The sequence below is a fragment of the Lampetra planeri genome, chromosome 7 (assembly GCF_965212315.1).
Source record: "Lampetra planeri chromosome 7, kcLamPlan1.2.h2, whole genome shotgun sequence".
Lineage (NCBI taxonomy): Eukaryota > Metazoa > Chordata > Hyperoartia > Petromyzontiformes > Petromyzontidae > Lampetra > Lampetra planeri.
In genome coordinates, this window is record NC_136113.1 from 3,861,373 (window position 1) to 3,888,762 (window position 27,390).

The 27,390-nt window shown below is 45.7% G+C and overlaps 1 protein-coding gene across 1 annotated transcript; it reads left to right on the plus strand.

The window, feature by feature from the left end:
- Positions 1–1,910: 1,910 nt before the first annotated feature.
- On the plus strand, positions 1,911–26,960 carry LOC144719791 (two pore calcium channel protein 1-like). Its single transcript, XM_078595987.1, has 19 exons — positions 1,911–2,692; positions 8,227–8,309; positions 8,939–9,059; positions 9,941–10,069; positions 10,937–11,053; positions 11,182–11,300; positions 12,212–12,313; positions 13,534–13,660; positions 16,741–16,942; positions 17,687–17,831; positions 18,882–19,067; positions 19,822–19,877; positions 20,809–20,890; positions 21,899–21,968; positions 22,817–23,033; positions 23,467–23,557; positions 23,682–23,795; positions 24,854–24,978; positions 25,960–26,960. The coding sequence occupies exons 1-19, from the start codon at positions 2,645–2,647 to the stop codon at positions 26,091–26,093; spliced, it is 2,268 nt and encodes a 755-aa protein (XP_078452113.1). The 5' UTR covers positions 1,911–2,644; the 3' UTR covers positions 26,094–26,960.
- Positions 26,961–27,390: the final 430 nt, after the last annotated feature.

Consider the following 27,390-nt stretch of genomic DNA (forward strand, 5'->3'; position numbering starts at 1 on the left):
ATTGACCGTGCATAAAATAATATGCTCGTTTTACGAAGGCTTGACTGTTTGGCTTCGTATAGAATGTGTATCGTGGAAACGGGTGAGATTCACAAAGCACCGGTGAAATAGAATTAATCGATCTCTGGGAATATTTTAGCATGTTCATCTCGGTGAACGACCCTTGGGAAGCGTTACATCCCTTGGCGACCACTCCCGTCATCCATTACCGTTGGGTCTTATGGAGGGCAGGGGGGGTGGTGCAGTGGCAAACACGTGTGCCTGCCTCGCTGCAAGAAGGTATCGGGTGCCTTTGAGTGTGGAGTTTGTATTTTCTCCAACCTCTTGGGTTCTCTGGTGTTCTTCCATAGCTAAAAACAAACAGTATAATGTAACTGGTATTGAATTTCGATTTAAAGCTTTCGTGACTGCAGGGATTCATCTTCTTGGGTCTTTCGGTAAAGTCACGTAGAAGGGAAATAATAAAAAAATAAAACATAATAAAATACAATTCTCACGACGTTTTGGCCACAACGCAAGCAGCCGTCCTCAGGTGAAGAACAGGTCTATTTCCCTTCTACGTGACTTTACCGAAAGAACCAAGAAGATAACTGGTATTGATCAAATATCCAAATGCTGAAAATGTAACTGCAAATTACTCGGCAACATCGTCCCCTACCGTCAAACCTGGCAGGAAACAAAAAAAGTTGATAATGAAGGCTTGATTTTTGAAGCTTTCGTGACTGCCGGAATCCATACTCTTTGGTTCTTTCGGTAAAGTCACGTAGGTAGAAAACTAATAGATCACGACGTTTCGATCGCAACACAAGCAATCGTCATCAGGTGGGACAACAGCAAAAAAAACTGCTCGCAGTCTGTTAAAATATATAATAGTTGTGTGGAAACTCTCCCCGTAGAGGCGGTTCAATCCTGATTTAAAGACTTTACTGAAAGAACCAACATGTAATGAAGACTCGTGCAAACACGACGTGTCCTGCCCAAGCCGACTTGTGATGAATTGTCAATCTACGCATGCTCTTTAATTCATGTTTTATTGTTTCTGTTCCACGTAACCTCAAGCAACCGTTTATTCAGTATGCTTTGTGCAAGGTTCCACATTGTTCCATTTCCATTCATGTCTGACCCTGATCCATGTCATAGCAGGCAGTAATTACCAGAGGTGTGGACTCGAGTCATGTGACTTGGACTCGAGTCAGACTCGAGTCATGAATTTGATGACTTGCGACTCGACTTGGACTTGCATAACAATGACTTTGTCCCACCTATGAGATGTGGACTCGAGTCATGTGACTTGGACTCGAGTCAGACTCGAGTCATGAATTTGATGACTTGCGACTCGACTTGGACTTGCATAACAATGACTTTGTCCCACCTCTGGTAATTACACTGAATACAATATATTCTCAAGGTACACCGGTAGGTGACTTTTCACTATCGAGTTCAGCTTCCCAAAAGCACTCCATCCCACTCTCGTCCGCCTCTTTATTTCATCATTTAGTTGATTCTGTTGCGCCTGCAATGCAGCTGCCCCGAGGTTGAAAGAAGAATGGTAACCGAACATGGAAATCACCGAGGTGATGACACAACGGGAGTGACGACTCAGCTTTCAGGGGGCTGCAGACTGCTGACCCCCCCCACACCAAACCCCCTTCCCACTTCCTGAAGGCTCAGCACACCCCCCTTATCTTCTAAATCCTTCAAAACATGTTGGTGCAATATTCAACTGCAGTGGCTGTTTTCCTTCGGCTTTTATAAACATACGTGGGGGTGGGGGGGGTGACGGCAGAAATGCACGGGAGTGGCACGCAGATTGTCTTGTTACTCATTACTGTTGAGCTGTCGTTCAACATTAACGATTGTACCCCCCCCCCTAGCCTGTTTAAACGAGGGCTATATTGGGTTTCTTTTGAGGAATGCTAGTTATCCACCAGCCTTATTGCCATGAGAGTTCGGTAACCATCTTCATCGTGTGTGTGTGTGGGGGGGGGTAAAGAAGAAGACATTCGCTCGGCGAATAATTGAAGCGTCCACCACGGACGAGTGGGAGTGCTGTTGGTGTCCATCCAGGGGAGTCGTGGGAGTCTTAGCAGCGAGCGGCAGAAGGTTGAAGGGGGCTCATTCGTCACGGGAAGAGCGAGAGTTGCCCGTCGCCGAACGACGGGAGGAGTGATCAAAGTGTCCCATCGCGGACGGCGGAGGAATTGGCCCGCTGGTTTGGAACGGGGCAGGGTTCTGGGGCCGGACTTTGCGCAGGAAGCGCCGTCACATGACGACCTCGCCCGCGCCTCCACTGCAACGAACACAGTGCGCGTTTGTCTCTTTCTCTCTTTAAAAAACAAACTTGTATAAATCAACTTTAGTTTTGTTTTTTTGGCGTAAACTTGCGACGTTCTCAACGCCGCCGCGGCACGCACATCCCTGACTCCTACACGGGGACTCGGAACTCGCGTTGAAGACTTCCATCTGGGTGGGGGGTGGTGGTGGTGGGATAGGGAGGGGAAAAGACTGCGAACCTCGACAAAAACCGGTTCGAACGCCCTGGTGGTGCCCGGCCGAATCGGATTGCAGGAGAGAAGTTGTGTTTTAAACCACACAGCTGCAGAAGCAGCAAGGGCAGAAGAAGCCCGCGGCTGCAGCAGTCACGATGCAGCCTCAGGGTCGCGAGAACGAGCGGGGCCCGACAGACGAAGAGGTGAGGACGGTGGCTCGGTGATGAAGGAGGGGGTTTGTGGGTGAGGACGGCGATGAAATGAGAGTGGAGAGATTAGATGAGACGGGGCAGGAGGTGAGAGGAGATGGGAAGGGAGGGAGAAGGTGATGAGAGTGGTGGGGGTTGCGAGAGGTGATGATGGGAAGAGGTGGCTACGTGATGATCACAATGGAGCCACAAATTCTCATCGCATTGCTACGAGTTGTGGGTCGATTTGTAATGCGCGGTAATTACGTCTGCAGAGTGTAATTAACGCATTACAGCCTCTCCACCCCTCAAATTGCGAAATTGTAGTGGTGCTCGACTGATTTCCACGTGCACATAAAAAAAAGTTACTTTGTTCGATTAATTTAATCAGCCTGAACTGGCGTATGACGATGGTGATGATGATGGTGGTCTTCCTCTTTCGTACTGATTCATAGCAGCAGATTCAAGGTGTGATTTTAGATGTTGTTATCCACTCGATTGTTTGTTCAGAAGCAGAGTCGATCTCGTCCATTCCTCCTTTAAAGTGGGTGATGGCAGCAAACCGCAGCAGCGGCGGAGTGTTTACGATGTGGGTCGATGGTATTGGATTCCTGGCCGCACTCGCAAGCCGTCGAATCTTTGATAATGATGATGCAGCTGCAGTATAAAAAAATTTACCCGTAAAAACAAAGTTTTTCACTATAAATCCTTTATATGCGTGGCGGCTAGAGTCCTCTCGTCCTCTGGCTTGAGATGGCTGCCACCTATGGGTCAGATGATTGCCTGCCACCATTAAGCAATTGGTAATTAAATATTTTAAAAAAATTCCTAAAAAGTGTAAAATTTTGGGGAAAAAATTTCACGAAAATAAATTGTCACGCACAACGAGTCTGTGTGCAAAATGTCAGCTCGATTGGATCACGGGAAGTGGGTTAAAAAACGACCGAAAGATTTGCACGGTCGTAAGCGCGCAAGCAAGCAAGTGAACTTAATATAAAGGATTTAAAAACACAGAACTCACCTGCCACGCCTCGGCAGGCAAATCAGTCGTCAAGGATCATCGGTCTCCTTCAGAGTCGGCGCTGCAGGGGTACTTTGGAATTGGGCCCTGCGCCACCAAATGCCCCTTTGGGCGGACCAATGTTCACTCCCATTAGCGGGTCTATCATCAAGTGAATTGGTGGTGCACAGGCACAAATAATACATTCAACGCATTCGTCAACGCACACTTTGGCCTTAAAATAAACATGTATAACTGGCGACGTTTCGGACAGTGGCCCTTCGACATAAACAGAGAAGCCAGAGAGACGGAGCAGATGCATAGCTGTGAACCCACACGGTTTACCCGAATTCTTGCACAGGGAAATGTAGTTTTCAGGTCCATACGACGTACAGCCGTTTCAATACGGGCAAAACAATGTTTTGTCTATTTGTTTGTTTATTTCTCCCTTGTGATGGGACTTTGTAGGATGAACGCTGAGATTTATAAGGGCACGGGGTGACCAATAAAGGTCTGAATTGGTGTGTAATAAAGTCGGCGCTGATAAGGGCTTGACAGCTTTGCCGTTATACAAATGAAGTGGCGATACTCCCGTTGGCAGCGGTGCACAGGCACAAATAAATTCAACGCATTCGTCAACACACACTTTGGTCTTCAAATAAACAGCTATTATTGGCGGCGTTTCGGACAATGGCCCTTTGGCATAGCACGTAAACAGACATGCCAGACAAGACCAACTAGAATATCTATGGGACCTTTTTATTGCCAGTATCAAAGTATATGTAAAATAAGAATAGGTGTTACCCTTTCTGGAAATAACTGCTCAAGCCGAGCTAAAATGTTCTGATTACGTGCAGTCTTTGTACTGTTCGTATTTTGGCGTTTTCTCGTCTGACACTGATGTTGTAAGGCCATAAAGAAGGCTCTCTCTCTCTGGTGTTGGCCAATCCGTTTTCAAAGACAATGCATTTATTATCAGAGCAAGTGTGTTTGCATGTTTTACCACGCGTACGTATGGTCAATGAAGACGTGATTCCTTGCAAAAGGCATCCTTACTCTTTGGTTCTTTCGGTAAAGTCACGTAGGTAGAAAAATAAAATAAAAATCACGACGCTTCGATCCCAACACAAGCGGTCGTCCTCAGGCGGACAAAATAATCCAGCAGTGGAACTGCTGAACCAGCGAGAGAGCTGTTACAACAAGAGGTTATTGATGTGGCGATGGGCAAGCAATCGGGGTCTGAGCTGTCATGAAAGCTTCAAATCAAGATTATTTGGTGTTCGAGCAACCACAATGTGGCCACACCATCCGAGCAGAATCTGGAGCTGGTGGCGGGGTTAAGAACCCCCCCCCTATTCGCTCTTTAATCTAAGTTGTCTTTTGTTGATTGTTGTTGTTTGACTTGCATCCCACTGGGATTTTTTGCACAGCGTTGGTGTACGGTGCTTTTTTTCTAGAAGACTTTGCAGTTTTTACCTGGATTTTTCTGTTTGCGCATAGTCACTTTAAGATGTTTTCTTGTTCATGTTTTTGTTTGTTGCGGTTGCACCCGATTCAAGAGCCGAATGGCTCACAGGGCTATACCAAATACATGAAACTGAAAAACTGAACTGAGCTCTTCTATATTTGAAGTTTTCGTGACTGCAAAAAAACATTTTTATTTTCACCTACGTGACTTTACCGAAAGAACCAAAGAGTATGTGCTCTTCTTGTGAGACGCGTTGACTCTTCGAGAACGACGCAGTGGCGGACGGTGAGCGCCGCGTCTGCTGAGACCCTAACGGGGTGTCCAACTCAGCCAGGGGCTTGTGTCGGGTTAATGATTGCAAGGTCACGCTGCCTTGATGCGCGCACCCACACCGAGTCTCAACGCGTGTTGCGCGCTCCTCGCTTGCTTCTACGGACTCTCCAGGGTTTATCCCACCGCATTTAGAAACATTGCGCCGATGTTATTATTATTTTATTACACGCTTTTTATTAACTCTGTCTGTTGTTGTTGTATCCTCAAATCTTGTAACTCAATTTTTACCCACTTCCCAATGTGGTATCGACTGCAAACTTGGTATACTTATGTCATACTGATGACAATACTATATTCTATCATAAAAAAGAAAAAAAACATATTTTAAAACATTATTTTTTTATATGTTATGTTTCGGCTTGCCTCTAATTGTCAACGGTAAACTGACGTTGGCTGTAAATCACGACGGTCCCTTTCGTTATTGCAAGCTTCGGGGCCACTTCCTGGAGTCGTGGAGTTCTTCCATTACTAATAGGGTACATTTCATTAAAGCGTGTTTCTAAAAAGTTATTTTTAAATATTATTTATTTCTGTTGTTTTTTTGCCGTGATGAATGTCCGCGCGATAAGCCACTTCGTCGAGCTATCACTCGTTGCCAGGTCGTTTCAGAAAAATAAGCTAATAGCTCAGAGGGCTTTAACTGGTAAGATATAAATAGTTTAGTTTTATTTGTATGTATTTTTTTAAAGTGATTTGTTTACCTTTCCACTACTTTGCACTCCCATCGTGTTTGTGTTTTGTTGTTGTAACGTTCTGACGTGCCCCCTACTGGATATCTGTGAAAAATATCTTTTTAGCTCATCGGATTCCTCCAGGATAACTCAATATTCTGATTCTTACTCCGTCACGCGGTGAGCGAACCTCGTAACTGTTGAGGACCCACGCATATTGGTGGAGGTTCCACGTTATGATGACGGGGCCCAGACGCACCGATTGGATAACCAAATGTTGACCGACTTCTTACACTGAGGATTACTTTTCCTTGCTGGAATTTGTGAGCAAGCGGGTTTATTGTAAGTCAGGATGCTGCCACGTCATGCCACCGCCACATCACCAGTTATAAAAACGCGAATGCACTTCTGGATGAGGGCTTCCGCGTGGGTTACTTTGACCAAACTTGACCACGTCGACGAGTGCGGGTTGGTTTAGGCTTTCGCGACAAATATTATCCATAATAAATGGGGTTTTTTCGGGGGGGTTAGATCGGTGTGCTGAAGTAGTAACTAATTGTCATGTTCTGTTTGCGTGACAAACCTTACTCATTGACTGTGTCGGGTGGTGGCAGGTTTAACGACACAATTATATTTACGCGATTTAACCCCAAAAACCCCTCTATTATGGATATTGGTCGCGAAAGCTTACGTGTTAAAATGTAACTGGAAGTGACGAAATATGCAGTGGCCACCGACGTGCTATCTCCCCATGGATCGTGATGATGGTGAACTGGATGTGTGGTATTGGCCAAATATCCCAATTGGGATTACACACAGCAGTATCGCCTCCCCTTGAGAAAAATTGGCAGAGCCCTTCCTGGAAAAAGGGTCTTGATACCTTCCTGGGTAAACAAGCATAATAACAGTGATAAATAACAATAACCTCCCCGTACTCGAGCCAACCCTCTGCGTATATGAACAATCCATGCCCCCCTCTCCCCCCACCCGTTTATCCAGGTAGAGTTCAAACAGGTCCCTGCAGGGTGGGCTGGTAGGAACTAATAACCAAAGAATATAAACATTATGTATTATTACACTTGTTTAGCCAGGAAAGCCTCACTGCGTGTAAAGGTTTTTGTAGGGTCCTGCCAAGTGTTTGCAGTAGGGGGCGATGTTGCTACACCTAATCGGACGGACGGACGATATAATCTATTGTAGGATGGTTCACTTCGTTCCTACCAGTATAACTTCTTGCATGAGTGCAGAGAGCTGCTGCTGCCGCCACTGCGTGAATGCAAACACTGTCAGCAAAGGCGACTGAGCTCAGACATGTGGAACACATCACACGGGGCAAGCACCGTCTGCCCTGGTGAAACGTACACAGAGACAAAATGCGACCATTCGATTGCCTAGAGTTAAGTGCACACAAGATTATTATTTGTTCTACACAGCCATAGCGCAATTTGTATAGGCATTGACAAACATGACGGTTGTCCACACAGTGTGTACACACACGCGACAGAGCACGTGTACATAACCAGCATTGTCTGACAGCTGTAAGGGTCACTTGGCGACTGCACACAGACTACCTGCGATGTAATGTTACTGTCACAAAGTGAATAAACTGGCGCTACGCCTCATTCCGAAACCCGTATTACCACATGACACATTTTTCTAAAGGTTTTTTTTACATCCCATCGGTCCAACCGATCTTCTGGGAGTGAATTTTCGATTTCTGAGGAGACACTCAATGTCAAAACAGGTTCATATTTTTGTTGTATTAAATAATTACTGCTGATAAACAAGTTACTCCACAGAAGGTTGTGGTGGCCGACAAATCTGTAAATTAGAATTAAATTTATGTTGCACAGATACGAGTAGGAGGCGTATTGTCCAAATGATTTATTTCGATGCTTATATTCTCCACAACGACGCTGATGACCACGTGGTGTGATGTAATAGGCACGTTTCCGACCGAGTTCCCACTGTAGCAAAGACGAAAGGGGTGGGATTATGGACGGTTAGTGATTGGGTAAGTCTGCAGGCAGCCGAGGTCCGTGTGCTGTGTGTGGTGATCGCTGCTTCCCTTCCCCAGGCATTCCAGCTCGCCGCCGCGTATGTCTCGGACGCGCAGTTTGCGCGAAACATCCCCTTCCAAACGGCCCGCCGCTGCATCTGGTCAGCAAATGGTTGAAAAAATATAACCGCAGTGTCATTCCGCAATAGTGAAATTGAACCTATCATCAACGTTGCCAAATGATAATGGCGCAACTGTTAAAATTTTAACCCATGACAATAGTACATTTTGATTAATATTGATATGTAACACGATTTTTGTTCCTGGGTACTAAGTGTTATTTTCTAAATGCTTATTCCTCAAAAGTATAGAAAATGGCTATTATTCCCCACAAACTTTGTTTTTGTGATCAGGACTTTATGTGAAGGAATGGCACAAATGCACACGCTTTCTCATTGAAAATAGGTACATTTCTAAATATCACTGTCCTGGTCACAAAAGCAAAGTTTGTGAGGAATAATAGCCATTCTATGTACTTTTGAGGCATAAGCAATTAGGAAATAACACTTACTACCCAGGAACAAAAATAATAATTTTGTTACACACATCGTTCATGAATATAACAATGATCTTAGTATGATGTTATGAATTATCACAGTGATAATCAGGTAATTCGTATTAACATGATAGTAATATATTTTAAATTACATTCATAATCTTTGCATTCATAAATATTACTAATGCCAATTAAAAACCCACGAAATGTGATCTGTGCCATGACCCCAATCAGGTACTACCGCCTGTACACGCGCTGGGTCACCTGGGGACCCATGTACGTGTTTCTGGCGCTGAACCTGGCTCTGGCCTTCCTGGAGAGCCCTGCTAAACCTCAGCTGGAATCACCTCTCTGGGTAAGGCATACAAGTCCTAACGTCACGTAACTTATTTTATATTATCACCTAGGAAGGCCTCACCGAGTCTCAACTTGGCTTCATGAGGGTCCTACTGCAGGATGCTTTCACATTCTTTCGATGTTTTAAGCAGGTTATTGACCATATGTTGCGGCCCGTGGTGCATCCTGCAATACTCTATGTTGCCTGCCAAAAGATACAACCTTTCCACAGACCAGTCAGTCAAGCTCTATAAAAAAAACTGTACAGTACACTGTAATAAAATGCAACACATTGTCACCAGATCTTGGTACACATTACTTCCTGCCACCAAAACACAGATGCTAACCCTTTCGCCGAGACATTTCGAGATACAGATTAGTTAGGTGAAAGATACATAACCAAGAGACCGAGATGAGAGAGCCGAATCCAAGAGATCGAGATTAGCGAGGTGCAAGCGACATCAGCAATAGGAAGAGAGACCTGGAGACAAAATATAGAGAGGTTATGGCGTCACGGCGATGTATGCCGCCATAACGTTCGATGTCATGTGGCCCAACGACGCACACAAATGTACTATTAGTCTGTCAGGCCAGACTAGATATTTCACCTGTTGGTACCACCTCAGGGTCGCAAAACCTTAGTGGTTCCAATTTGTTTCTGTGGCCAACAGCTGTGAATGATGTGAAAACCAATTTAAATGAGTTATCAAATAATTAACTTTTATCATCCGTAGCAATAAATCGGTGCTACGTTTGGCGGTACTGCCTGCTGCTCTAGACCATGGTCTACACGTGTGGCCCACCAGAAAATCTAGTTTAAGAATCCAGCTCTACTTGATTGATGCTGCCTGCAGCTGATAAGACCGACGCATGACCCCAGCGCTGGCCGCCTCCACGCAGGTCACCATGCTTCTGGAGAGCCTCTGCCTCGTGGCCTTCTCGGTTCGCCTCGTGCACCTGGCAAAGTTCACGGAGCGCAGCGTGTTTTGGAAGGACCCCAAGAACATTTGTGTCCTGGTCACCATTATCGTAAGTGGTCAAGATTGAACGTCTTTCACGTGCCTTTGTAAATGTCTGCCCATGGGCTATTCCCGATCATCATCTCTGACGATGGTAGGGCTGTGAGTCCAAGTGTTTCCAGTAGTTCCCGTTATTAAAGGGGGTTTCGCCCAGAAATGTTACGCCTTCATGAGCTGTGTTTCCCTCGCAGATGTTTGTATGTTGGGTTCTTTAAAAAAAACACAAATGCCTGCTCATGAAATAATTATTTTTCGTTGATTGCTGGAACTTTTTCTACAAAAGCTAGAAGCATCAAATTTATATTGTTCTACCGCACAGTTACCTTCCGTGCAGATGACTGAGGCTACCGAATGGTTGTGCCTCAAGTTTATGTTAGCAGTAGATGCTTTCCCCTCTCGTAATATGACCATTTTCATTTCTGTTCAACCCCAGAGTGGTACTTGAGTCATCAGAGTATACAAAAAACAACAGTCATTATTGTGCCCTAAATCAGAATTCCCTTTATTTATTCATAAAAGCCTTGCTAAACCACTATATTATTTTTCAGTCTTGAGACTCAACGGCTAATTCTGTCAATAGGTGTCTGGCATGTGGGAGGAAACCAGAGAACACAGAAAAAACCCCATGCATTTAAAGGGTTAACACTTAAAGATATGCACTCAAGGAACAAACTAATCCACTTGCCGTACCGCCAAATTCATGACAGCCCAGTGGGTTGGGGAGTTAAAAAAATCTGCATGATCCACCAACCCTTGCCTCCAAAGTGGCCAACCACAGCTGCCACTGCTGCAGGACCTGTGGCTGATGTGAGTTCTGTTCACGAGGCCGTCTGCCCAGCAAAGCGAATGTTTGCGTAATGTCTTCCCACTGCCACAGCTGACGGTGATCGACATGGTTATTTACGTTGCGCTCACGCACAGCGGCTATTACATCGTGAGGTGGTCGCGTGCTCTCCGGCCGCTCTTCGTCATCAACTTCAGCGAGAGCAGGCAGGTGAGAGCCCAACTTGAGGCCGGAACTGTCGCCATCTCTCTCACTCTCTCCGTGTCTGTGTCGGTGCCGTGCGCCCTTTTTTCCCGTCTCGAGGTCGTGACATTGTGCTGTGTGCTTCGGGTGTGCAGCTGCGTCGCTCGTTCCGGAACATCCGACGAACACTGCCGGAAATCCTGGGCGTGCTGGTGCTCTTCCTCTTCAGCATTGCCATATTCTCCCTCATGGCATTCAAGCTCTTCAGGAAAAGGTGTCGGCACACTCGGATCATTCTTTCAATATCTGCACATTACGGTCATTGAGACCGGGGCTTAATTCAACCTGGTCTGTCTGGTATACTGGATGTGACACGCCACATCCAGTCGACCTATTTTCTTTTGTCTGTGGCTACAAGTTCAGTCTTCTAGTGACCCAGAAATACGCTCGGTGGGAATGTACATCCAAAATTATACAGGTAGGATCAATATGTTCCACACTGCCCACCAGGGATTTTTTGTCTGTCTGACTGTCTGTCGTGCATAAATATAAATATATAATATAAACAGCTCTTTGATTGGTGGAGACCTACTGCCGGGTACGGAGAGGGGAGGTGTCTAAGGAAGGAGGGTCAGGGGAGGGGCCTAAGGAAGGGGGAAGTCAGGAGAGGGGCCTGAGGGGGAGGTCAGAGGAGGGGCCTAAGGGAGGGGGGGTCAGGGGAGGGGCCTAAGGATATGGGGGGGGGGGGTCAGGGGAGGGGCCTAAGGCAAGGGGGGTCAGGGGAGGGGCCTAAGGATATGGGGGGGGGGGTCAAGGGAGGGGCCTAAGGATATGGGGGGGGGGGTCAGGGGAGGGGCCTAAGGGAGGGGGGTCAGGGGAGGGGCCTAAGGGAGGGGGGTAAGGGGAGGGGCCTAAGCAAGGGGGAGGGGCCGATAGTTAAGGAGGCTGGCTACCTGGCTGGCTGCCTGGCTACCTCAAGTAAAGTTATCTTTTATACAGGTAGGAACAACAGGTTCCACACTGCCCACCAGGTATTATTTCTCTGTCTGTCGTGCACAAATGCGCTGTCCAACCAAGTTCCTACCTGCCCACTCCGAAGGAACATGTTATGGTTGCAAATTTTCTACTCGTTGAATGGGCTCTAGAGAGTTGCCCTGTCTGACACGCACTGTTGTTTCATTTCAGACATTTGATCACAGGTGAAGGGAAGCCGTACTTTCAGAACTACTTGAATATTTTCTTTGAGCTCTATGTGCTGGTGACGACGTCCAACAGCCCTGACGTCATGTGAGTTGCAAGGCAAGGGGCGCTTGCTCGACACCCATGTCGTATGCATGTTGAACTTCTTTCGCACCATACATAGCCAACCGTGCTAATTGGAGATGCGGGGGAAGGACAGCAAACTAAACACGAAAACCAGTTCTAGAGAAATTAGTCTTCAATTTCGATTTAAAAGTGCATAGCTCCAGTGGCTTCCTAATATGTTGAGATCCATTACACAGTAGATACATGGCTCCACACACTCAGTGAAGGACACACACACACCAGGCTGACTCAAGACAGCCTGGAGTGTGGCAGATAGATGTTGATATAAGCTCGTGCGCAACAACAGAAGCAACTTGCAGCACAGGCGTACTGAGTAAGGCCGTTGTTGCCAAAGAAAGTGGATTTTTGGGGAATTCGGATAAATTATAATGTAAACAATCATAATGTGTTTTACTCAACAAGAAAAGCCACACTGAGTCTCAAGACTATTTTCTCAAGGGGTCCTAAATTGGAATGTATGGCCGATTTCATTTCAGGAAGTTTTGTGTGTAGAAGGAATTGGGAATACCCAGCGAAACACCACTCCTACAAAGATATAACACTCAAGCATCCACACATGGGTTTCACAAGCCCACTTCCTGGGTTTTGTGCTTTTACAAATCTACGAGAGTCACTGACCCCCTCGCTTCCAAATCGCCGGATCACAGCAGGCGTGCGTCACCATTCCCAGCTCAGCGTTTCTGCTCCTACTGTCGTCGTTTTACCACCTTCAATAAATTTAACGAGCAGGTTTTTGAATTGCCAAAATGAAACCCAATGCACGGTTCGTTAGATTACTCACGTCACTTTACCATGCACCAAGCAATCATAATAACAAGTCGCTGAAGTTCACTCGCATGCACAAAGACCCCCTGTATAGACTTAACAGACTGTTGAGGCAAGTGCTGTTAGCCAGCACCACGCCTCGCCACCTTTGTCTCCCTAGTGGCGATGTTTACACGCCTCACCAGGTACGTATATTGAGGTCGAGCCGACCTAGGGGAGGCCCAAGAGCGGTTAAGATAATAGTCACTGATGGTGGCCGTGAGCAGAAGTCAAACACCGGGTATCTGGGTTCGAAGCGCAGGGCATTAACCACTTTGCTACCACTCCTCATTCTCGCACGCACCACACACACACACAGACGCAAACGCATATCCCCCCGCCACGACCACCTTCAAATGTGAATTCATCGTCGGCAGGATGCCAGCCTACAACAGCAGCAGCTGGTATGCCATTTTCTTCATCATCTACATCGTGGTGAACACCTACCTGTTCATGTCCATCTTCCTGGCGGTGGTCTACAACAACTACAGGAAGCACCTCAAGGTGAACACGGGCTGGGTCCGCACGCACAACCCCGGACGGCCGGGGCGCACGGGCCCAGTCCCGGTTTGACGCCCCTCCGTCGCAATCCTCGATTGTCGCATGCTGCCGAGCGTTCGCGGTACACGTGCATTACCAGGCGGCAACGGTTACGGGTAATTGATCAGTGCGACGGGTACACAGTGAAGCAAAACTGTGCCATGTGAACTTTGTCATTTGTAAATCAAAGCTGAACTGTGGGTAATTGGAATGTTTAGCATTTAGCAGAAGTATCTCAGGCTCAGAGATTTAAATTTAGCCCCCCCCCGCCAGCATGAGAGAGGATATTCCATGTGCACGTCACTACAAGAGGAAGTGTTACCACGGTGTGTGCGAGCAGGTCACCTCTAACCAACATCGCTCGTGTCTTAACAAACCGAAGCCTTAACGATGACTATGATGATCTTGATGATGATAACGATGACTATAATGATCTTGATGATAACGATGACTATAATGACCTTGATCTTGATAACGATGACTATGATGATCTTGATGATGATAACGATGACTATAATGACCTTGATCTTGATAACGATGACTATGATCTTGATGATGATAACGATGACTATAATGACCTTGATGATGATAACGATGACTATAATGATCTTGATGATGATAACGATGACTATAATGACCTTGATCTTGATAACGATGACTATAATGATCTTGATGATGATAACGATGACTATGATGATCTTGATGATGATAACGATGACTATAATGACCTTGATGATGATAACGATGACTATAATGACCTTGATGATGATAACAATGACTGCAATGATCTTGATGATGATAACGATGACTATAATGATCTTGATGATGATAACGATGACTATAATGATCTTGATGATGATAACGATGACTATAATGACCTTGATCTTGATAACGATGACTACAATGACCTTGATGATGATAACGATGACTATAATGATCTTGATGATGATAACGATGACTATAATGACCTTGATCTTGATAACGATGACTATAATGATCTTGATGATGATAACGATGACTATAATGACCTTGATCTTGATAACGATGACTATAATGACCTTGATGATGATAACGATGACTATAATGATCTTGATGATGATAACGATGACTATAATGATCTTGATGATGATAACGATGACTATAATGACCTTGATCTTGATAACGATGACTATAATGACCTTGATGATGATAACGATGACTATAATGACCTTGATGATGATAACGATGACTATGATGATCTTGATGATGATAACGATGACTATAATGACCTTGATGATGATAACGATGACTATAATGACCTTGATGATGATAACGATGACTATAATGACCTTGATGATGATAACGATGACTATAATGACCTTGATGATGATAACGATGACTATAATGACCTTGATCTTGATAACGATGACTATAATGATCTTGATGATGATAACGATGACTATAATGATCTTGATGATGATAACGATGACTATAATGACCTTGATCTTGATAACGATGACTATGATGATCTTGATGATGATAACGATGACTATAATGACCTTGATGATGATAACGATGACTATAATGATCTTGATGATGATAACAATGACTATAATGACCTTGATCTTGATAACGATGACTACAATGATCTTGATGATGATAACGATGACTATAATGATCTTGATGATGATAACGATGACTATAATGATCTTGATGATGATAACGATGACTATAATGACCTTGATCTTGATAACGATGACTACAATGATCTTGATGATGATAACGATGACTATAATGACCTTGATCTTGATAACGATGACTATAATGATCTTGATGATGATAACGATGACTATAATGACCTTGATCTTGATAACGATGACTATAATGACCTTGATGATGATAACGATGACTATAATGATCTTGATGATGATAACAATGACTATAATGACCTTGATCTTGATAACGATGACTACAATGATCTTGATGATGATAACGATGACTATAATGATCTTGATGATGATAACGATGACTATAATGATCTTGATGATGATAACAATGACTATAATGACCTTGATCTTGATAACGATGACTACAATGATCTTGATGATGATAACGATGACTATAATGATCTTGATGATGATAACGATGACTATAATGACCTTGATCTTGATAACGATGACTATAATGATATTGATGATGATAACGATGACTATAATGACCTTGATGATGATAACGATGACTATAATGATCTTGATGATGATAACGATGACTATAATGATCTTGATGATGATAACGATGACTATAATGACCTTGATGATGATAACGATGACTATAATGACCTTGATCTTGATAACGATGACTACAATGATCTTGATGATGATAACGATGACTATAATGACCTTGATGATGATAACGATGACTATAATGATCTTGATGATGATAACGATGACTATAATGACCTTGATCTTGATAACGATGACTACAATGATATTGATGATGATAACGATGACTATAATGACCTTGATGATGATAACGATGACTATAATGACCTTGATGATGATAACCATGACTATAATGATCTTGATGATGATAACGATGACTATAATGACCTTGATCTTGATAACGATGACTATAATGATATTGATGATGATAACGATGACTATAATGACCTTGATGATGATAACGATGACTATAATGACCTTGATCTTGATAACGATGACTATAATGATATTGATGATGATAATGATGACTATAATGATCTTGATGATGATAACAATGACTATAATGACCTTGATCTTGATAACGATGACTATAATGATCTTGATGATGATAACAATGACTACAATGACCTTGATCTTGATAACAATGACTACAATGATCTTGATGATGATAACGATGACTATAATGATCTTGATGATGATAACGATGACTATAATGACCTTGATGATGATAACGATGACTATAATGATCTTGATGATGATAACGATGACTATAATGATCTTGATGATGATAACGATGACGACGTGAAGGACAAATGGGATCAATGTGCATTTTGCGTTCTCCAGAATGAGGTTCGCAACTCGGTGTTCAGCAAGCGGCGGACGATGGCCAAGGCCTTTGGGATCCTGCGCGAGCGGCTCGGGGAGGGCTGGGCGGTGAGCCAGCACAGCTGGATGCAGCTGGTGGGGATGGCAGTGCCGAGCATGAGCCAGGCCCAGCGCCTGCTGCTGTGGCAGGTGTCTGACGAGGAGCACACGGGCCACATTGGTAAGGCTTGCGCATGTATACACTGCTGGGGCAAAACATCGTCGTGCTGTCAGTGAGCACCGATTAAGGCTGGCACGGCACACGAGGGGATGGCGTGTCCGGAACCATGGCCTGGCCACCTCCATCTCCCCAGTGCCGATGTTTGCTCGCCACGGCAGGTACTCATCATACTCTTGGTTCTTTCGGTAAAGTCACGTAGGTAAAAAATGAAATTAAAATTAATAAAAATAAAATAATAAATTCACGACGTTTCGGAGGCAACACAAGTCTCCGTCATCAGGTGGGACCGTCACAGCCAGATTTGCTGCATCAAGTGAGGCAGGGATTCAAGATGCAAGCTCTTAAATACAAGTTAAGGGGGAGGAGAGGGGGGGGGGAGCTTATCAGAATGTGGTCAATGAATGGAACGTATCGGGAGGGGGGGGGCGGGGCTCATCAACCTATGGGAGGCCTAAGGCCAGTTTCGATACGACTTTGTCACTGATGTGAGTTGTGGCTCCCGTAACAATAATGTTATTATTGTATCTATTATTGTATTTATTACTTAATTTAGTTTTTATTGAGTGTCTTGAGGAAATGGTGGCTATTTAACATTCATATGGATGGGAATCAATCGTCTAATATTCAACAAATACTGCACAAATCGCCAGGGCCAAAGTGCAATCGTGCATTATTCTTTTTACACAAGTTACGTTTGCGTGATTTCGTCATGGCGGTGCGCGTTCACCCGGTGCCGTGTGGCAGGCAAACAGGCGTTCGTGCGGCTCACCGATCTGCTCAACATCGAGGTCATCGAGACGAGGGGGCGGCAGCACCCCCTGCAGAGCTGTGCCCCCCGCGTCTACAGCTCCGCCGCAAGCCAGGCCCTGCGTCACGTCGTACATCACAGGTCAGCGCGATGCTACGCGTCTCGTGCCCCTTCCATTGAGTGGATCGTAATCATCATCATCATCATGATTTTTGTGTTTAGTTTGTTGTCTTTCGCCTGCCCCTCCGATTAGCACGGTTGACTACGTACGGTGTCAAAGAAGTTCAACATATATCTTCACCATGATACGACGCTGCTGTGTTCACTGCTGCACCAGTTTAGACATCGCCACTCATGCAGGCCATGACGAGGAAGCAAACTCAGGTTGCCCCCCGGTTCTTGGACAAATGCATGAACCACCACACCACTGCTCTGCACCATTGAGAATAGGCAACTTACAAAAATTATTCGGAATTGGTTTATTTTGGGTGAGATCGTGCAGGTATGATATCAGTGAGAGCCACCGTACGTAGCCAACCGTGCTAATCGGAGATGCGGGATACATATCACGTGGGCAAATGTGCGAATTTGCTTTTCAGCAAAAGTTTTGACAAAGTTTATTAAAATTGTCGAGTTTTGCTTTCTTTCTAATTGCCATTATACGTAGGCGATCTAACCCGAAAGGATACAATTGTCAATCGTAATATTGGTTGTGAAAGCCTGTGTAAGAATGAAACTCCTAAAACATTTGTAGAGTGCAGGTCGCCAATACTTGCCTTGTCGATTGCACCGACCTTGTCGTCCTGCCGTGTAACAGGGCTTTTGTCTAGTTGCTTGTAAATTGGAAACGTGTTTAGATCATTTGGCTGCTATAATTTTTGACACAAGCCACTTCGTTGAGATATCATTTGTGGTCAGGTCGCTTCTGAAAAAAAAAGCTAATAGCTCAGTGGGCTTTAGCTGGTGAAATAAAAAATTAGTTCAGTTTTGTTTTTTTTTTGGCGATTTGCTGAACTTTCATATACTTTGCACTCCTATCATATTTTTGTTTTGTTATTGTAACATTTTGAACCACCCCTACTGCACATCTGTGAAAAAGCGCTTTATAGCTCATCGGATTCCCCCCCGTATAAATAAATATTCCGATTATAGTCCTCGGTAATCACGAGCCATCTTGCCGAATCGGCGCAGGTTTTTCCGCTACTTCTTCGATGGGGTCATCCTGCTGAACGCGGGCTTCATCGCGGGTGACGAGGCGAGCCTGGTGATCCGCCAAGCTGAGTGGCTCTTCCTGGGCCTCTACGTGCTGGAGATCTTGCTCAAGCTGTACACGTACGAGCCACAGACCTTCTTCTCACGCAGCAACTTCTGGAACTGGCAAGTGAAACAAGCTTCATCCCGTGGTGCATTGCACGGTCTGCATTCATTCCACAGTACATCATACACACCCTTCTCGCAAGGGTGGTGTGGAGTGCTCTCATTAAGGAAGATGAGTGGGGCCATGTTAAGATTTTGCAGCCCTGTTCAGAATCATAAATTGACCAGAACAGATGCAACCCTTTATGAGACCTCCTTTGCCAGTAGCAAGATATAGTAGTAGGTTTTTACCCTTTTATCTGGCACCAAAACTGACACCTTTATACAAGGGATCATGTTTGCAATAACCACAACACAAGCAGTCAAAATGCAAACAAAAATAGACAACTCTGATAATGATATGCACTGTCCTTGAAATTGATTGGTCCACACCCGAGACGGCTTTTCTTAGAGCCTAGTCTCCACTGGTGTTGGACCAGATGACGCTAAAAGGCATACAACTCAAAAACAGCGCACTATCAGAGTATTGAGAGCTCGGGGTAAGCATTTACTAGATGCAACCCTATTTAAAATAATAGATAAGTTATATTTATAACACCCACAACATTTGATGCAGCGAGCCGCGAACACAAGTCAAGACGTGGCCCATGGCACTACAAGACTGGTCTGGGTCAATTCCATGACCCCGCCTGGAATACTTTTCGACCACGTGTCCTCAAGTCGCCCCAATAAAGGCTGACCAAGTGACGTACGTCTCTTTCGCTGCCCATGTGACTCCACTTTGCCGCACAATAATCTTTATTTTTAAATGCAGGTTTGACGTGATGATCGTCGTCTCGGCTCTACTTGCAACGATCATCGTACATTCCAGTGAGTAAACAATCACGGCTCATTCATGGCTAAAGGATGACACGCACGTTATTATAACTGCTTTAATATTATATTATTGTACGTGAACACATCTGTGGGAGGTCAGAACCCTTATTCCCTGCTATGGTAATGCAGTTGTGGGTTTAATCATGACTGTTTATGAGGGCTACAGAATATATTGTTGAGAAGTGCTGGTATTTGATGGGTGATATATGTAGCCAGATTCAAATTGTCCATGCATTTGAACCCTCACTTAAAGGTGCAGTTATGTGAAATATGAGCATCCGTTCAGTGAAATATTATATCAATTACCAAAAAAAAATACTCAATGACATTTGCTTTCGCTTCATGGAAAGAGCCATTTTTAAATCTCTATTAATAATACGTGCAAGTGTGTGTTTGGTTTTGTTTTACTTTTGCACTCATATAATTACACTTGGCTGCAGTTAAGTATTATTATTCAGTAAATTATATCAGTGTTAGGGATCCAGTTCAATTTGTGGATTCTGACTTAATGTTTTACTCTGCCAACTGCTCGATGTACGCTGTTTATTGAAACTTGACCCAGGTTTCGGGTTGAGACACTTCTAATCGCAATAGGTGTTTACCTCCTCCTAAATTAATCCAATCTATAATCCCAACAAGCACCAGCAGTAACCCTCCTATGGCCTTGCATAGCGCTGCGCGTAGCGCCGACATCAGCGATGAATGTTGCCATGCCTCCTCATTGCAGTGCTATCTCTCACAATCGCCCGTACATTCGGGGGATAATGCAATTGTATTGTCAGAGGATTATGATGAACCTGCTTCTACGGGAATCTATTTTTTATTACAGAAGGAGGCACGCCTATAGCAATGCAGCTTCAATTACTGCCGTGCAGATCGAGTAAGCTTACAGGAGTCTTGACCGCCTCTGTTTCGTTTTTTCCAGCCACGTCCAGCACTCAGATTTTGGACTTCTTGTTGATCATCCGTGTGTTGCGGTTGTTGAGGATCGTTGAAAGTTTTGAGCGGTGAGTTGTGAGGGAAAAGCCAAGTGGCGTATATTTAACGGTCTAAATCTCGGACAGACACAGGGTTGTCTGCAAAAGCATAATTATGCTGGTAGGAACCTCCTGGTTACACCAGCCCACAGGGGTTTATTCTGTCCGTCCGTCGTGCATCCAAAAATGGGAGGGGTGGGGCTGGGTGGAGAGGGGAGGGTGGGGAGGGGCTGGGTGGAGAGGGGAGGGTGGGGAGGGGCTGGGTGGGGAGGGTGGGGAGGGGCTGGGTGGGGAAGGGCTGGGTGGGGGGTGGGAGGGGTGGGGCTGGGTGGGGGGTGGGAGGCGTGGGGAGGGGCTGGTCACCCTGTGGTGCCCTTATAAAACTCAACGTTTAACCTTCTCACGCCGGCTTGTGCCCGCCCTCACAGTCGGCCATATTTGCGGAATACGCCACGCCGCCGTTGACCCTGGCCATTGACCGAACAACCCAACGTTCCTACCAGCTCACTCCGCAGGAATGTGTTTCGGTTAATCACGATTTCCCCCCCTCCACTACCTCACAATTTAACGAATCGTCACGGTTCGGGGGTTGCGGTTCTTGTTTCTGTTGTGGTCAATGTGGCGCCATCTTGTGGCCAGCAGGGGTCAAATGAACCCAAAACAAGGTAGCAGTAATACTAATAACTATAATTTACAGGTACCGAACAATGCACCAATCAAAAGGAATTGATCCGTACACGCATGATTCGATGCATATACGGCCAGCAATCGAATCATTATTAATCTATGACCTCATGCATCGTTATTCCCATAACAATTCTGATAATTAGTGTGACGATATTTCAGGTGTTATTATTTTCATTCACTCTTGATGTTGAGTTTTTGTGTTAATTCTGCAGGCAAGGAAGGGTGTATTGCACAGAAATGTTTAACGTTCGTCAGGCTACGTCACTCACAACTCTGTCCTCGCCCTGCAACGTACGGCAGTCACTGCTGACAAGTAAATGTAATTGCTGCCGATTTATGGTCTCGCCACAGATTCCGCGTGGTGATTCACACCATGATCAACATCGGCCCCACTATGGTGACGTACGCAGGGCTCGTCATGGTGAGAGTGATTGTGGATTGCCGACCAGGCCGTTGTTCATAATAATGATACCAATTATTTAGCCAGCAAAGCCTGACAAGTCTCAAGACACTTTTTTTTTTTTATAGGAGAGCCGTGCATTGGGATGTTTGGCCAATACTATTTACGAGTATTCGGATTTTTATTGAAGTCAAGCTACATGGAGAAAACCCAAGCATACGAGGGGATAACATAGCTCTGCACAGCCTTATTGATTCCACATACACTCAAATCTGATGTGTGGATAAAATCTACGTCTAGAGCAAACGCCGTTGCTGTAGTACCATCTCCTGGTACCTCAGCACTTCTAATCATGTGCCTACAATATCTGGTATGTTCATGTGGTCACTACAACACCAGCCAAGTTCAGACCTGCTTAGCTTCCAAGATCCAACCAGCACGGGCACATTCTTGATCATTGGGCAGCAGCTCTCATTGGTACGCCCCACTCCGCTAACCGAGTTTACTAAAGTCACGATAATACAGACAAATCACATGCCCCCGTCTCGAGTCAACGCGGAAATGTGCGAGTGAGTCATTCGTTTCATGCTGCGTAGGAGTGTGTTTTGTCACTTGCAACGTGGAGCGGACATTCCCCGCGCACATAAAAACATTTCTCTTGCACAGTATTCATGCTGCAACCTGCACCCTTCCGTATAGGGTGGCGGAGCCAGGGCTGGTGCCGGGGGGAGGGGCGGGTGGGGGTGGAGCTGGGGGGGTGGCCGTACACCCCCACAGGTTGAGAACCGCTGTCGTCGTCTTTGCTGCGCTCCGTGAGCAGAGGCGCGTGCAGCAGGCCACCTCTGACAGGCCACCTCGTCCCGCCCCAGGTGTTTTACTACACGTTTGCCATCCTCGGGATGGAGCTGTTCCAGGGAAAGATCCGATTCTTTCCGGCTGGCAGCTCGGACGCTCAGCCGTTCTGCGGAAACCCCCTGCTCAATGGCTCCAAGTTCTACAACGAGAAGTACTGCAAGAACAACTTCAACGATCTCTCCTCCTCCTTCGTCCTGCTGGTGGAGCTCACCGTGGTGAACCAGTGGCATGATATCCTCCCTCTCGCAGCCCCCACGCGAGTTATTATGTGGGGGGGGGGGGGGGGCGGGAGATGTAGGCCCGGTTGATGATTACCTCGTTCGAGAAAGTCGGTTAAAATCTAATTAATTATAAACCCAAGCTTAAGCTGCCATACCGTAGCAATCTAACGCATTATACGTGTCTTCTTGAACAAACACCCCTTTCCATAATTTGCTTTTCAATGCAACTCTCTGTCTTATATATTTTCATACACAGCACCTTGGAATGTGCCAAGGTGTATTGGGAATTAGGTTCACATTATTCACAAAACGTCCAAAGACCGTAGTTGCTGTTAAGCAATAGCTTCTCTCGTAGGTTAGTTGGCATCGTTTATAGTAGTTCTGGGAAAAGTACAACGAGAGGCTTTAGAAATGTTTGAAGTTGATCTCCTTGATGCAAGCACTTCTCGCCAGCGGATTTGTGGCCGTTACCAACGTAGGAGCCAGGGTTTACTTCATCCTCTTCCACATGATCGTCGTCATCTTGGTCATCAAGTGAGTTTGCTCCTCTACGGCGACGCATTTTGATAACAAATAAGTTTTTTTGCATCCTGCATTTCTCTTGCCCAGAGTCAAGTAGCTCAATGCCGCGTGCTGCGCGTACGGTTTCCCTTTCCAGCATATTCATCGCCTTCATCCTGGAGGCATTCATCCTGGAGTACACGCTCGACAAGGGCGAGACGGAGTCGGCGATAGAAAAGAAGATCCAGGAGTTGGGGCTGGGCATCGCCGAGTGAGGCTCCACGCGACACCCCGAGGCTACTCAACACAGCCCGAGCTGGGCGGCTCCATTATCGGAGAGGAGCGTGCACGCAACCCCGCGTCATTGACGACGGATGAGCAATGATCATCCAGGCTGTTCGGTCCTTGAGATTAGCTCTATTTAAAATGAATGCGTACAATTTACAGGTATGATGGTAAGCCAGATCAACTTCAACTCTGGACATTACAGCAGAGGAAATGGGTGGTGGGGGGAGGGGGAGAGCAGTGGCACAGTGGTTTTTAAACTGCGCTATGGCTGGTTACCAAAGTTTGATTATCGGTCACGGCTAACATCTGAACCGGTTCTGCCCCCCATGCCCTTACCAATCCATGGTGGTGAGATGTTAACTCCCTCGCCTGGTATGCAGGAGGGTGTGGCTTTATCCTGACCCTGACGGCTGTATATTAGGAGTTTCCATGTTCTCCCCGTGGTTGTGTAGATTTTCCTCCGGGTCCTCCAGTTTTTCTTTCCACATTTGGAATCCACATGCATTTTGAGTATTTGGCTGCTATACATTTCCAAGCGATAAGCCACTTCGTTGAGCTATCATATGTGGCCAGGTCGTTTCTGGAGAAGAGCTACATAGCTCAGTGGGCCTTAACTGGTAAAATAAAAAAAATTGTAAACATGACTTTAAATGTTGTCTGATGCGCCACAATAATAGGTGGTTGTTGTTGGGTTTTTTTTCAGTATGGCTCAGACTATAGGCCTGGCGTGTCCTTTACAGTACATGACTTCTCCAGAAGCTGGCAGACCAATAGATGTTGAGTAGTCACATCCATTAGAGCTGTAAAAGGTAGTGGGCCTTACCTGGCAAAATAAAAAATAGTTTTAGTTTCTAGTTTATCAATCCTCACAGGCCAGCGTAGTGGAGTACGGTCAAACCCCATGATCGACAGTGTGGGGATCCCTTTTTCCAGAAGTGGATTGACAGAGGGTTGTGAATAATAATAATAATGGGGGTGGCAGCGATGGCCGTAGATGCAGGAGAAAAATTTTCGTTTTCCGAGCCACAGCTGTCTTCCCAGGGAGGACGCGGCGGGTAACGGCATGGTGCTCGTCGACAACATGGAGACGCAGGACCAGGAGCCGAGCGGCGTGGAGACCAGCAAGCCCGCCGGCAGCCGCATCATGTTCAAAATATCGGACAAGCGTACGTGCTGCTCCCTCAAACCGATGACGCCACCCACGACGTTGCCCCTGTTAATGTAGCAGCAGCGCAGAGAGAGAGTCTGCGGAATGTGTTTTCCCGGGAGTGAAACTAGAGTTGGGAAAGCTTCAGACCATGGGCCGATACAGCCTGCTCATTCATTTCATACGGCTCGTGCCCACACGGGGCCTACCATTCCCAAACCATCCAAATTATATTTTATCTATCGCTGCAAGCATATTAGCCGCATGTATCCGGTACTGGATTGGAATATTTTTGACGTGGCAACAGCGCGTTTCTAATTTGAGCACGCTCAAGTCTCACGTTCGTCACCGCAAGGGCCTCTTGCAGTGACAGAAGTGGTTGAGGTGTATGTGGTCATGTGTGGTCCACTGAAGGTACCATATTTGAAAGTCACATTCGGCTCTCAGTAAGGAAAACATTACTCAGCTGCAGCGTGTGCAAATTGCAAGATCTGACCAGATCTGTCCAGTGCTCGTCAAGCTGCATTGCTTTCCGGTTGCCGAACGAAAACATTATGATGTCGCACTCGTTACACACAAAGTGCTCGCCACAAATGAACCACAATACGTCGCTGATCTCGTCAAGGAGCGTAAACTCCAGTCATCCACGCAGCAGCTTTTGGCTGGCCATTCAACAAAGACGGTCACTGCATTGCGCGCTTTCAGATGCGATTATACGGCCGTTGTCCTCCTGCACCTCCGATTAGCACGGTTGGCTATGTACAGTGCGACAGAAGTTCAACATACATAACTCACTTTGAGTGGCAGATTTGTGCTAGAAAGGCGCCAACGTATGTAATGATGTATGGTGAACTTCTTTCGCACCGTACGTAGCCAACCGTGCTAATCGGAGGTGATGATGAACGACTGTGAGTGGAACGCGGTGAGAGATTCGTATGATCACTGGAGTGTGCGTGGGTGTGTGCGTGTGCGTGGGTGTGTGCGCGTGCGTGCGGCGCAGGCTACAGGACGGTGGACACGCTGCTGCAGCGCATGTTTGAGGAGGAGCTGGCGCCGGAGTACGAGGGGCCGTGTGACGACCACGAAGACATCGACGTCAGGCCCCAGCAGCTCACGCTGGACAACCTCGTCTAGGCAGGAGCCGGCAACGACGCGAAGCGAGGACGACGGGCGTAGCGGTGGCGAGGGTGGAGTTCTGGGTTGGAGGTTCGTGGCTGAGTAGGCCAATGGTCTTTATAACCACTGAAGCTGAACGAAACTCTCAATGCAAGCGTAACTCGCAAACGGGGTGGCACGTGTTCACAATTGGAAGCCACTTATGATGAGAGAAGTCTCACAGGTTTCGGGAGAGCTGTGTTATCGTGACTTGTTTTGAAGATACATTTCATATTTATTGTGCTAATATTTGATATTCAGCCACTGCAGTGTATTATTCTGATTGTTGCTCATTATGATTAAATGTCATGCCTGGGATTAAAGGACTAGAAGTAGTACCAGTTATTGGCCAACTTTATTATCCACACAACTACCGCAACTGTGATTGACAGTGCCCTCGATGTTTGTGTATATTTGAGTTATAGGCCAGTGTTTGTTAATGGTGGCAGTCAAGTGTTTTCAGCCTGCCAACTAACTGCCAAGTCCATTTACGTACAGTGTTAAAGTCTTGAGTTATTATAATGGAATTGTTTAAATCGTAACAAGTGCAATGTTGTTAAGCATTACAAATTCCTGTATTTTCATGAGAAGGCAGATTACGTGATTGGGGGGGGGGGGGGCAGTGATGGGGCAGCTACACAAGGCTGCTGCTGCTTTTGGGGCAGCTGAGACACCACGGGAGGGATGCCGAATTCACTCTCCTCCGGCATGATTTTGTTTCTGATTCGCGTTATCCGATTCTTGTCATTTTTTGTTTGTTTACATTGTCGTCGTCTATGTGCACAAAGCCTCACAGCTGCATCTTGCCTGAACGTAATCGCAATTAAAATACGTATATGATTGAGACCGATGGTCTTCCACGTGGAGAATTAATCACTGGGGCAAATTAGGGCATTGACGTGGGCGTGATTTGTTAAAACCCAAAGGGATTGTGTATTGGTCATCACTCCTATTGCGTACATACAAGTATACGGACCCTTCTTCTTGGTTCTTTCGGTAAAGTCACGTAGAAGGGAAATAATACAATAATAAAAATAAAACAATAAAATACAATTCTCACGACGTTTCGGCCACAACAGGTCTGCCGGAAAGACGCTGAAAGATGCTGTCTTTCCGACAGACCTGTTCTTCACCTGAGGACGGCTGCTTGTGTTGTTGCCCTGCAGTCACGTAAGCTTTAAATCGAAATTTATACGGACCCTAATTTATATATGGACAAAAACACGTGGCTAATCGCCACACAACACGTACACAATGCAATCCCCTCTCGTGTACA

Excerpts from the sequence above, each read along its gene's own strand:
- LOC144719791 (XM_078595987.1), top strand. The coding sequence starts at position 2,645 with ATGCAGCCTCAGGGTCGCGAGAACGAGCGGGGCCCGACAGACGAAGAG. Across the intron at positions 13,661-16,740 it reads ACTACAGGAAGCACCTCAAG|AATGAGGTTCGCAACTCGGT; the intron begins GTGAACACGGGC and ends TGCGTTCTCCAG. Across the intron at positions 23,558-23,681 it reads GTCGTCATCTTGGTCATCAA|CATATTCATCGCCTTCATCC; the intron begins GTGAGTTTGCTC and ends TTCCCTTTCCAG.